Source organism: Trachypithecus francoisi, unplaced genomic scaffold (genome assembly GCF_009764315.1).
Source record: "Trachypithecus francoisi isolate TF-2019V2 unplaced genomic scaffold, Tfra_2.0 Lachesis_group20, whole genome shotgun sequence".
NCBI classification, from domain to species: domain Eukaryota; kingdom Metazoa; phylum Chordata; class Mammalia; order Primates; family Cercopithecidae; genus Trachypithecus; species Trachypithecus francoisi.
In genome coordinates this window covers 66,982,584-66,995,438 of record NW_022681466.1, presented here as the reverse complement: position 1 = coordinate 66,995,438, position 12,855 = coordinate 66,982,584, and the positions used below count along the sequence as shown (strand labels likewise).

At 41.9% G+C, this 12,855-nt stretch overlaps 1 protein-coding gene across 4 annotated transcripts in view; it reads left to right on the top strand.

Moving 5' to 3' along the window:
- Positions 1-12,855, top strand: part of RABEP1 (rabaptin, RAB GTPase binding effector protein 1) — a 115,182-nt gene that overhangs the window by 83,571 nt on the left and 18,756 nt on the right. For all 4 annotated transcript variants that reach the window (XM_033184912.1, XM_033184913.1, XM_033184915.1 and 1 more), the window contains 4 exons: positions 1,270-1,401; positions 7,993-8,460; positions 9,698-9,802; positions 11,518-11,634. In XM_033184912.1, the coding sequence (XP_033040803.1) occupies positions 1,270-1,401; positions 7,993-8,460; positions 9,698-9,802; positions 11,518-11,634 (822 nt within the window). The remainder of the gene's footprint in view (positions 1-1,269; positions 1,402-7,992; positions 8,461-9,697; positions 9,803-11,517; positions 11,635-12,855) is intronic.

The following is a 12,855-nucleotide window of genomic DNA, read 5'->3' as shown; positions in this document are numbered from 1 at the left end:
GCTTACTCACCACCTCTGTCTCCGTGTCTTTTACTTCTCCTGTGCCTGCCCATTTTTCATCCATATAAAATTACACAGAATTCCCCCACAGGCCTGCTTTTCCACGTTTCTGTCTTTTGTATGTGCTTCCTTTCTCCCTGGAACCCTTAATTGTCTCTTCTCATGCAACTGGCAAACTTACCTTACTGATCTTTCAAGGTTCAGCTGAAGTGTTACCTCCTTTGGGCCCCCTTTGCTGGTTCCTTCAGATGAAATCAGTCATTGTTTTTCCTCCTTCTTTATAACCTTGTACATACTTGTAAGTGTTTGTCTCTCCTCACTAGGCTGTTTTAGGGTACACTGAAGGTATAAGGTATCTCACTCATCTTTGTTGAGTGAATTATTCTTTCAACTTTAATCATTCCTTTTGTATTCATATACATTTGTTAATGTTTCTCATGGATGTGTAACATTATAAAAACTTTTTTGGGAGGGCTGTGGTGTCTCATGCCTGTATTCCCAACGCTTTGAGAGGCCAAGGTGGGAGGATCGCTTGAGCCTGGGAGTTTGAGACCAGCCAGGACAACAGCGTGAGACCCCATCTATACAAAAAAACAAAAAAATTAGCCAGGCATGGTGGTGCATGCCTGTGATCCTGGCTACACGAGAGGCTGAGGCAGGAGGATTGCTTGAGTCCAGGAGTTCAAGACTAGCCTTGGCAACAAAGTGAAACCCTGTCTCTACAAAAAATAAAAAAATTAGGCAGTTGTGATGGCACATGCCTATGATCCCAGCTATACAAGAGGATGAGGTGGGAGAATTGCTTGAGCCCAGGAGATTGAGGCTGCAGTGAACCATGTTTGCACCACTGCATTCCAGCCTGAGTGTCAGAGCAAGACCTTGTCTCAAAAACAGACTTTTTCGTATTTATTTTCTACAGTAATCACAAGGAATGTTCTGTGTAAAAAAAATTTTTTTGTGTGGATCATTTGAAGAGTCGGTTTTGCTTTCTTTTGTTTTGGCTTACTTTATGCATTATACTTTTCTTGGAAGCTGCTTCCTGATTTCTTCTTTATACCAGGGTTCTTAGTTTGTGCTTATAGTATTAAAATATTTTGTCATTTCCAGAGGCCCTTATATGGGATTACAAACAAAGAAGCGTAAGTGTCCAGTTTTCTTGTATCATAATGCTCTGTTCTTTCTTATTTGTTTTGAATGGTTAAGGAACTATGTCACTTATTAAGTAGGTTACTTGGGTCATATATATGTTTTTCTCTTCCTAACTTTTAGGAGGATGATGAACAACAGAGACTCAATAAGAGAAAGGATCACAAAAAAACAGATGCTGAGGAAGAAATAAAAATACCAGTAGTGTGTGCTTTAACTCAAGAAGAATCTTCAGCCCAGTTATCAAATGAAGAGGTATAGTGCTATAATTAAAGTCATTATATACACAATGTCAACAATTTTAGCTTACTCATACATCAGTTAATTACATTGTCCATATGAGAAGTGAGAAGTTCATTTTGTCTAACTAAGTGAAAGATAAAAATGACAGTACTTATTTTCAGTTGTTTTATGGCATTACAGGTAGCACTGTTTGAAACATGTTGTAGCTTCATTCACTGTCTGAAATAATTAGATGTTCTTTTTCCCAGTATTTCCCAAATTCAATGCATTAAAATAAACCTTTAAATAATGTCTGCAAAATCTTTTTTGATGTGAATAGTACATATTGCTAATACTTGTCTTTTTTGTTTAAAAGAGATTTATCTAAAGTGCTGAAATGCTTAACTCCCTGTAGCATATATATGAGTATTAACCACTATTAGGTTTTCATCCCTGATGGCAGTGGGTGAGGTGTGGCAGATTGCAACACCACAGGGTAAAACGTTTCAGGTACTAGGAATGGGTAGAGTAGAGGGACCTGGAAGTGTGAGGTGTTCTGTGGCCTTGGCACCTCTCACCCACAGTGTGGCAAGGGCCTTCTCATTGGGTTTCCTGTCTCAACCTGTCCCATTCCATCGCACCCTCAGCATTACTGTCAAATTCATTTTCTTAAGTGCAGCTGCAGTCAGGCCACTCCCCTACTCAATAACTACCATTGACTCCCGTTACCTGTATAATTAAGTACACATTCTTCACTCGGACAGGTAAGGCCCTTCATCATCTGGATTACATTTTAGCCATGTTGGTTGTCATCTTGGGCTGTATTCCCCCCTGGTCTGTTGCTGCCTTCATTTTGAGTACTTTCCTCCCATTGCCTTTCTGAGTATTGAAATCCTTCTGCTCATCTTTCAAAGCTGGTGCTGGTTATCTTGTTATCAGTGAAAGAAATGCTTCTCTTATTGCCTTGAGGATGAAAACGAAAATCCCCCAAGATCCCTAGCGTGACATACAAGGGCGTTCACAGTTAAATGGCCCTTCCGGCCTCATTCACTGCTCTCCACTTCTCTGTAGCCAGACCTGTGCACTGACTGTTCACGCTCACTGCCCTGTCCCTGCGGCTTAGAATCACACTCACTCCCTGCCGCACCTCCTTTCCTGGCCTGGTGAATGAATTGCAGTTAAGTTGGATACGGATCTTGTCTTTACTTTCAGGGGTATCCTGCTTCTGTGTACTCTGCAGATTTACTTTGAGCCATACGTAATCTCCCTCCTGGTGGTTTATATGCCCATGCTTATGGATTGTTTGAGGTTTAAGAAAAACTTAAAAAAAATTTTCGTAGACACTGAAAAGTGCTGTAGATTGTAGTTGTTTTGTTCATTCTTTGTTCTGGGACGTAGACTGGGAACCACTTGGTCTAATTCTACTGTGCATTTAAAAAATATTTAGACTCCCAGGAGAATGTCTCAAGTTTTGGGTACAGCCAACGATTACGTAGTGTTTTCATCATGCAGTAATCTATCCAGGAATGTCTGAAAAGCGGGGAAACGGGAAACAAGGGACATTTGTTGTGATTTACAGAGAAGTATTTTTATTTTTGATTCTCTCTTAATGATCTGTAGACTTTCAGAGCTGGTGTTTTGCAATTTGAATGTTGAATATAATTGTTTTTTATTGAGAATAATGACACAGCTCTTGGTTTAGAGTTAATCTGAAGCTGGCTAACATGGTGAAACCCTATCTCTACTAAAAATACACAGATTAGCTGGGTGAGGTTGTGTATGTCTGTAATCCCAGCTACTCAGGTGACTGAGGCATGAGAATCGTTTGAACCCAGGAGGTGGAGCTTGCAGTGAGCTGAGATTTCGCCACTGCACTCCAGCATGGATGACAGTGAGACCCTGTCTCACACAAAAATGTTAATCTCAGATGCTTTAGAGAGTTAGATTTATGGCTAAAGATATTTGAAATTTGTAGACCTCACATTTTCTTTAACCTGATGCTTATAATGTGCTTTTCTCTACACAAAATGTTCATTATGGAAAATTTGGGAAGTATCGGAAACGCCATACAAAATAAAAATAACTGGTAGATCATCCTACCCAGAGGTCACAACTAATATTTTGGTACATATCTCTTTCTTGCTTTTCTTATTTTCTTTTCCAGAGATAATATATATGTTAACATATGTGTTTCTTTCTTTTTTTTTTTTTTTTAAATTTGAGAAAGGGTCTCACTCTCACCCTGGCTGGAGTGCAGTGGCGCAATCTCAGCTCACTGCAGCCTTGACCTCCTGGGCTCAAGCAATCCTCCTGCCTTATCCTCCTGAGTAGCTGGGACTACAGGCGTCCGCCATCCTGCCCAGCTAATTTTTTGTAGAGACGGTGTTTCAACATGTTGCCCAGGCTGGAACATATGTGTTTCTATTTGTACTTTTTTCAAAAATTTGAGACAGGGTCTCACTCTCACCCAGGCTGGAGTGTAGTGGCATGATCTGAGCTCACTACAACCTCTGCCTCCTGGGTTCAAGCAATTCTCCTGCCTCAGCCTCCTGAGTAGCTGGGATTACAGGCGTGCACCACCACGCCAGGCTGATTTTTGTATTTTTAGTAGAGACGGGGTTTCACCATGTTGACCAGGCTGGTCTCGAACTTCTGGCCTCAAGTGATTTGCCCACCTTGGCCTCCCAAAGTGCTGGGATTACAGGTGTGAGCCACGGTGTCCAGTTTGTACCTGGTTTTTAATTCATAATGGTGAGTGAGTGATGACATAGGGAGGTCAATGCCACTGAAAGAAGTTTTGTGTTACTTACAGTTCTCCTAGAAGCAGAGGCCCAGCACACCATGCATGGCCACAGCAGGGAAGTACCAGAGCTGGTCAGGAGGCAGGAGCAGGAGCGAGAGAAAAGCATGGGCCATAGCTATTATTGTGGTTTTCTGGGAAAAGCAAAGTGGAGCAGAGCAGAAAGTTTAGGACTGGCTAGTAATTAATTCCGGCAGCCTTTGGGGTATAGGGTGTGTTCTTAGCTGTTTGGAACTGGCCCTGGGTTGATTTCGGGCAGGGGAAATACTGGCTTGGTGTGTGATTTAGGTAAGGGAGGTGGTTGGGGATATGGATTTGGGATTGAATGGTTTGTGTATGAAAGGTGTGTTTACAGTCAGATGAGTTGTTTATTATCTCTAGAAATTAGCTAGTCCTGGGAAGCAGTTTCTTCATGCCAGCAAGGCCTCCAGTAAATCAAGACATCATGAAATATAGAAAATGAAAAGTGTGATTAACACACTGATAGTCAAGTTGGTTCCACTTTTTACTACCATCCAATTTTTCATTATTATAAGTAATGTCATAATGTTATATATAATTTTTCCTTGTACAAAAATCGTGGATGCATCTGATTTTATTTTATTTTATTTCATTTTATTTTTAGTATAAGTTCTTAGGAAAAGAACTGCCTGGCCGGGCACAGTGGCTCACAAGTGTAATTGCAGTACTTTTTGGAGGCTGAGGCAGGCGGATCACTTGAGGCCAGGAGTTTGAGCCCAGCCCGGCCAACATGATGAAACCCGTCTCTACTAAAAATACAGAAATTAGCCGTGTGCGGTGTTTGGCGCCTGTAGTCCTAGCTACTCACTGTGGCTGAGGCATGAGAATCCCTTGAGCCCAGGAGGTGGAGGCTGCAATGGGCCGAGATTGCGCCATTGCATTCCAGCCTGGGTGAGAGAGCGAGACTCTGCCTCCAGGAAAAAAGAAAACAAAAACAAAACAAAACAAAACAAAAACCAAAAAAAAAAAAAAATGCTGAATTCAAGAATGTAAACATTTTTAAGATATTATTGCCAATGTCGTAGTCTGATGTGGCGCTTTTTGTTTTGTGTTTTTTGAGACAGGGTCTCATTCTTGCCACCCAGGCTGGCTAGAGTATAGTGGCACCATCACAGCTCACTACAGCCTCGATCTCCTAGGCTCAAGCAATCCTCCTGCCTCAGCCTCCTGAGCAGCTGAGACTACAGGCATGTGCTACCATGCCTGGCTAATTTCTAAATTTTTTTGTAGAAAGGAGGTCCCCCTATGTTGCCCAGGCTGGTCTTTTACTCCTGGGCTCAACCTATCCTCCCACCTCAGCCTCCCAAAGTGCTGGATTTACCGGCGCGAGCTGCTGCACCAGGCCTGTAGTCTGATGTTTTTCAAATGGTCCTCACAGCTGTTCTGTCCCTAGCCCCTTCCCTCTTCAGTATCACAGCCGCACTGTATGTCATACATAGCAGTGCGTGTTAGGTTTATTTGTAAACTAACAGAATGGCGTATCCCAGTTTTTATTAGGATACTTACTTGGGATCTTTGCCATAGTAAGCTTAATATATACCAGATTTGTGTTCTTAGCCATTGCAGTTTCAGATGAGTAAAAATTTTTTTTTTTTTTTGAGACGGTGTCTCGCTCTGTCACCCAGGCTAGAGTGCAGTGGCGCGATCTCGGCTCACTGCAAGCTCCACCTCCCGGGTTCACGCCATTCTCCTGCCTCAGTCTCCCGAGTAGCTGGGACTACAGGCGCCGCCATCACGCCCGGCAAATTTTTTGTATTTTTAGTAGAGACGGGGTTTCACTGTGTTAGCCAGGATGGTCTCCATCTCCTGACCTCATGATCTGCCCACCTCGGCCTCCCAAAGGGCAGGGATTACAGGCATGCGCCACTGTGCCCGGCCCTCAGATGAGTAAAAGTTTTTGTTTTTTTTTTTTTTTGAGACGGAGTCTCGCTCTGTCGCCCGGGCTGGAGTGCAGTGGCCGGATCTCAGCTCACTGCAAGCTCCGCCTCCTGAGTTTACGCCATTCTCCTGCCTCAGCCTCCTGAGTAGCTGGGACTACAGGCGCCCGCCACCGCGCCCGGCTAGTTTTTTTTGTATTTTTTAGTAGAGACGGGGTTTCACCGTGTAGGCCAGGATGGTCTCGATCTCCTGACCTCGTGATCTGCCCGTCTCGGCCTCCCAAAGTGCTGGGATTACAGGCTTGAGCCACCGCGCCCGGCCGTAAAAGTCTTTAAAAGGAAAGAAATGGAGGCATTAATTCAAAATTTGTCACCTTTTTATTACACCAAGAATATTTTTAAAACATTTAAAAAAATTGATCACATGCACTTGCCAGTAACAACAACTGTATTCCACAGTCTCCTCTGGTTCATTTAAAAAAGGGCATTTAACAACAAAACGTAGAAAGGATATTATCTTACAATATTGTCATTTAAATGGAATAAATTCAGTTGGAAAGAAAACTTGTTACATTTTTCTTTAAATAATTTGTCTTATTTCCCCGCTAACTGTGCAGCTGCTTCATGTAACGGCACTGATTTGCTTTGCCTTCGGAAATGTGCTGTTTAAAAATTGAGATGAAATTCATATAACATAAAATTTAAAGTGTATAGTTCAGTGATATTGCATATATACACAAATGTTTTTAGTTTGAAAACATTTTTATCACTCCCAAAGGAGACCTCATACCCATTAGAGTCACTCCCCATTTTCCCTTCCCCCCCTAGCCTCTAGCAACCACTAATCTGCTTTATGTCTCTATGGATTTACTTGTTCTGGACATTTTCAATAGACGGACTTACATAATATGTGACGTTTTGCATCTTCTTTCGCATAGTATACAACATTGAACATGTGGATTACACCTTGCTTGCAAATAACACATTATTGGGCCGGGCGCGGTGGCTCACGCCTGTAATCCTGGCACTTTGGGAGGCCAAGGCAGGCAGATCACAAGGTCAGGAGATCGAGACCATCCTGGCCAACATGGTGAAACCCCGTCTCTACTAAAAAGACAAAAAATTAGCCAGGCGAGGTGGCGGGCGCCTGTAGTCTCAGCTACTCGGGAGGCTGAGGCAGGAGAATGGTGTGAACCCGGGAGGCGGAGCTTGCAGTGAGCTGAGATCTCGCCACTGAACTCCAGCCTGGGCAACAAAGCGAGATTCCGTCTCAAAAAAAAAAAAAAGAAAGAAAGAAAGAAAATACCACATTCTCGTCATTTCCTTCCTACTACTCTGTCCTCTCCTTTGCTCATCCCCAAAATGTTAGTCTTTCTCAGGGTTCTGCCCTTGGCCCTCTTTTCCTACACACTCATCCTAGGTGTTCTGGTTTGCTGCTGTGACTTTAATTATCATTATACGATAGTTGCTCCCAAGTCTCTGTTGAAAGACTTCTGTGTCCCTCTATTAAGGGGACATCTCTGCTTGGATATACGGTAGGCACCTCACGCTTGACATACGCAACACTGGGGAAGCAGGTGACCTTCCCCAGCTCTTTGTATTTGGGAGCTCCCCAGAGCATTCAGCACACAGCTCTAGCCCATCCTTTTATCACAGTAGTGTAACAGTCTGCTTACTTACCTTGTGTTTTTGAAGCTGTGTGTATCTCTAGGTCAGGGATTACGTCTTGCTCACAGTTGTATCCTGAGGGCCTGGTTTCATGTCTGGCATGTAGAAATGACACTTAGTAAATCTTTGTTCAATGAGTCTATGAAGGTAGCACATTAATGATTATGTGTAACGAGTGGCAGAATACATTTATTTTTTTTTTGTATTTAAAAATGCAGAGAATTGTCTAACTTGGCAATATATATTTTCACATTTCAGGAGCATTTAGATAGCACCCATGGTTCAGTCCATTCCTTAGATGCAGACTTATTGTTGCCAGCTGGAGATCCTTTCAGTAAATCGGACAATGACATGTTTAAAGATGGACTCAGGAGAGCACAGTCTACAGACAGTTTGGGAACTTCGGGCTCATTGCAATCCAAAGCTTTAGGCTATAACTACAAAGCAAAATCTGCTGGAAACCTGGACGAGTCAGATTTTGGACCACTGGTAGGAGCAGATTCAGTGTCTGAGAACTTTGATACTGCATCCCTTGGGTCGCTCCAGATGCCAAGTGGGTTTATGTTAACCAAAGATCAGGAGAGAGCAATCAAGGCGATGACACCAGAACAAGAAGAGACGGCGTCCCTCCTCTCCAGCGTTACCCAGGGCATGGAGAGTGCGTACGTGTCCCCCAGTGGTTATCGTTTAGTTAGTGAGACAGAATGGAATCTCTTGCAGAAAGAGGTGAGTTACCTTTCTCACGTTTTTCCTCTTGCTCACACTGAGGCACACTGGGAAGCTCTGGGATTTATCGTTCATTCAGCAGATGGTTCCTGGAGTCAGTGCAGGCACATGTTGCCAGCAAGTGGATGTTAACCTGTGTCACCTGACCCTTGTCATGGTCCGCTTCGGCTATTCCAGGTAATTGTGACAGAGAAAGCAGCTAGCTAGCTAATCGCAGTGAATGTGAACTTCCTCACCTGAACTCACAACTCTCAGGTTGGAGCGATCTGCCTGACTAGCATTGCTGAATTTAAGTTAGAGCAACCTGAATTTGGTTTGCTTTGCAGTTTTCTATAATCTCAGTGTATTCCAGGATTCAGGCTTTCATCTTTCCTTTAGATAGAAAGTGCAATTGCCTGTCTGCTGTTGATGCTGAGAGCGGGTTTAAGGAGGGGTTGGGAATATGGGAGAGAAAAGAAGCCAATCTTTAATGAAGTTGATTTTCCTTCTTAGAGAATTTGTAAATTTACAGGTAAGATTAGGAGATAAACCCTTAGATAGTTGCCTAATGCTTTATGGATTACAAAGGCCTTTCACACACCTGATCTCTTTAAGCTTTATGATTATAATGAGGCAAGTGGGGCGTGGTTATCCCCAATTTACAGGTGAGAAAACTGGCTGGAAAAGATAAAGCGAGTTGCTCAAGTGTTCCCTTCGACTTAGTTGCAAAACCTGACTCCTGGGGCTTTCCTTGACTGAGGGCTGCTTCCCTTTAAGGAAGCCATGTGTCAGTAAGTGGAACAGCTTACTGAGTCCTGAAAGAAGCTGTTCTCGTTGGTCTTACGTAAAACATATGTGCGAAGGTGCTATTTACTAGTTTCATACCTATTTTATACTTGGAGCTGGTGAAACGGTGACTTGGCACTGTTTTTGTTTTTCCTTCCCATTGGTGGATTAGTATTAAACTGTGAGTACTACGGTATAGTACCTTTTACTTGCTTTGTGTTGTCCTGAGATGTGAGGTTTTGTGCCTAATGGCAATAAATTGTGTCCCATGTGTCCTGTCATACCTGTACTGGAGAGTTTGACGTTTTAGAATCTGACCCTATATTGTAACTTTTTGCCATAAGGCCCTGAAGAAAGTGTTAACTTCATGTTCTCCTGAGCACCATTGGTAAGACTATGCACGTGTACCTCAAGCGTGTGATGTAGATTTATTTTGTTTTGCCTGATAAGAGGTAATTTTGGTGCCCTTTAGGTGCATAATGCTGGAAATAAACTTGGTAGACGTTGTGATATGTGTTCCAATTACGAAAAACAGTTACAAGGAATTCAGACTCAGGAGGCTGAAACAAGAGACCAGGTGAGTTTCTTCTGGATGTGCCAAACTGGGTATCGATTGTAGTTTTCATTGGAGGTGCAGAATTAATTGCCTCCCCTCCGCCCCCAGCCCCATTTACATTATGAAGCGTATCCATCTTGTTAAGTTATGACATAACCTGGTACATGCAATGGCAGCTACTTTTCCAGTGGGAGCTCACTAGGACTCAGCTTTTGTGTATCTGCACAGGCCAGCCCAGCTCTTAAAGGGACACTGCCTCATCTCTTCTACCCCTGCCCCTTCCGTCTAAGGCCTAAAAGTGATTTTTTATGTACATGGAAAGTACTTTATGATGTGGAGATCTCAGGGAGATAAAAGGTTGATTGTTGCCTCTAATAGAATAAAGGCTTAACTGAATGTTAATCAGAATGTGTGTCCTTCATTGCTTATTGCTTACTTCTTGTCATAAATTTGTTGAATTAAGGTTAATAAGTTCCCAGAAATTAAGCTTTGGTAGATTTGGTATGCTGAGATTGATAAATCTTCAGTACCTTTTCAAACACAATGTTTAATAATGGGTACCTTGATAGCATTTAGGAAATAATGTAGAAATTCATGAGAGTAGGCTTGTAAAAGTATATGTAAGAAAGATACTTTTTCCTTGTATTTCCACATTGTTCTTTGGTTGTTATGAAGATTATTCCTAGTCTTCAAAATAACTTTAAGCAGGTTAGAATGATGGTTTAATATTTTCAAATGTCATTGCTGTGGAGTTCCTTCATATACTGTGTGCTTTATATAGTTGGCCCCTGATAGCGTGGTGTAGGAATGGTTTTCACAGACATTTCAGTAGACTGTTTTAAGGCCTGGCTAAAAATTAGTCAGAAAAAGAAGTGGGAAAAGGGTGTTCATGGAGAGAAAAGATGTACAAAGAACAGAGTTAGGAAAGAAAATGATGTATTCTAGGAAGTATGAGTAGTTATGTGGCTGGGCACAGGGGGTGATTGTTACAAAATAATGGGAGAGTAAACTACAAAGACTGTGATGGGAGCGGTGATGACTGAAGAGATTTAAATTTTACCCTGAAGCTGGGTGCGGTGGCTCACGCCTGTAATCCCAGCACTTTCAGAGACCAAGGTGGGCGGATCACCTGAGGTTGGGAGTTCAAGACCAGCCTGGCCAACATGGAGAAACCCCATCTCTACTAAAAATGCAAAATTAGCCGGGTGTGGTGGTGCGTGCCTGTAATCCCAGCTACTCGGGAGGCTGAGGCAGGAGAATCCCTTGAATCCAGGAGGTGGAGGTTGCAGTGAGCTGAGACTGCAGAGCGAGAGACTGTCTCAAAAAAAAAAAAAAAAAAAAAAAAAAATTACCCTGAAGACTTTGAGAGGCATTTAGAGTTTTAAGTAAGGAAATTATATTATTTCACTTTTTTCACAATTTCTGGTGTTAGTGTGGATTGTAGCCCGGAGACAGAGGATACACTTTAGTTAGGGGGAACAGTGTCATGGCCTGGAGGGTCTAGGGGAGAAGCAGATGTTTTCAGATGAGACGTGTGAAAGATGATTTGACTGTAAAGCACGGTACAGTTGTCTCTTGAGGTCATTTATCTAATTTCTGTCTGAATTAAAAAAATCTATGGTGTTTCCCAGAAAAAGACATATATATATTTTTTAAATTCTGCAGTTAGATTTTTTTTGAAAAATTTATAAAAGGATTCTGGTTTTTCTTTCTGATTGACTTTTAAAATGATATAGGTGAAAAAACTGCAGCTGATGCTGAGGCAAGCTAATGACCAGTTAGAGAAGACAATGAAAGATAAGCAGGAGCTGGAAGACTTCATCAAGCAAAGTAGCGAAGATTCGAGTCACCAGGTAAGGGAGGGTTTTTAGAGTGTGGCCCATGAGGGATGACTGGGTTATTTAAATGAAAGATTCAAAAAATATAGTCATGTTTCTTTTGCCTTGAAGATTTGGCTGTTTTATTTTCCCTCAGGTAAAACGATTTCTTACTGATCATTCTGTGATATCTGTTCTACAGATTTTTAAAGAATAACTTTTGAAATAATTGGTCAGTAAACACCAGGAGGCTCTGATTCTCCTTTCCTTTTTAGTTTGTATTAGTTAGGTTTTCCTGCTGCACTGGACACTTGCTGACCAAGATACTAATTATTTTCTTTTAAACTTTGTAAAAGTATAGCAACATGAAAAAAAAAATAGCACGTACAGATACACCAAACATACCAGAACCAACATCTGCGTAACCACCATTGAGATCAAGCAATAGAATATTAGCCAGTCCCCAGAAGCCCTCACTTTCCCCGCACTTACAGCTCCCTCCCGACAGGCAGCCGCTGTCCTAGCTTGTAACACCATCAGATTAACCTGTGCTTCAACTTTAGAAAATGAAGCCATACAGTCTGTGTTATTCTGCATCTGTCTTCCACCGTTCAACAGTGTATTATTCCTACTCATGATGCATGGAGTAAGTTTGTTTATTTTCATTGTTGAATAGTCATACCATTATACGGATATAGCACAATTTATCCAGACTAATGTTGATGGATATTTCAGTTGTTTCCAGTTCTGGGATACTATGAATAATGTTCCTTTGAAATTTTTGTATAGGGCGTGGTGGACATGTTTCTGCAGGATATGTAACTAGGGGCGGAATGCTTGGGTACAAATGTTCAAAATGCCAAATAGTTTTCCAGAGTGGTTACACCAGTTTAACCTCCACCAGCAATGTATGAGCATTCCTGTGGTTCCAAGGTCTTGAAAAAATGTCATTTTGTTATTTTAATTACAGCCATTTCGGTGGGTGTGTAATGGTATTTCATTGTGGCTTAGTTTGCATTTCTCTAATGACCATTGAAGTTATTTAGCATTTTTCATGTTTCTTGGCCATTGGGATATTGTGTGTGAGAGAGATTCCTGCTTGAGTCTTATCCTCATCTTTCGATTGTGTTGTCTGTTTATTTTACTTTTTTTTGGTCTTTAAAAACTGATTTGTTAGGTGTCCTTTATATAATCTTGTTAGAATCTTTTGCTGATAAGTATTGCAGATGTCTTTTACTCAGTAGCTTGTATTTGCTG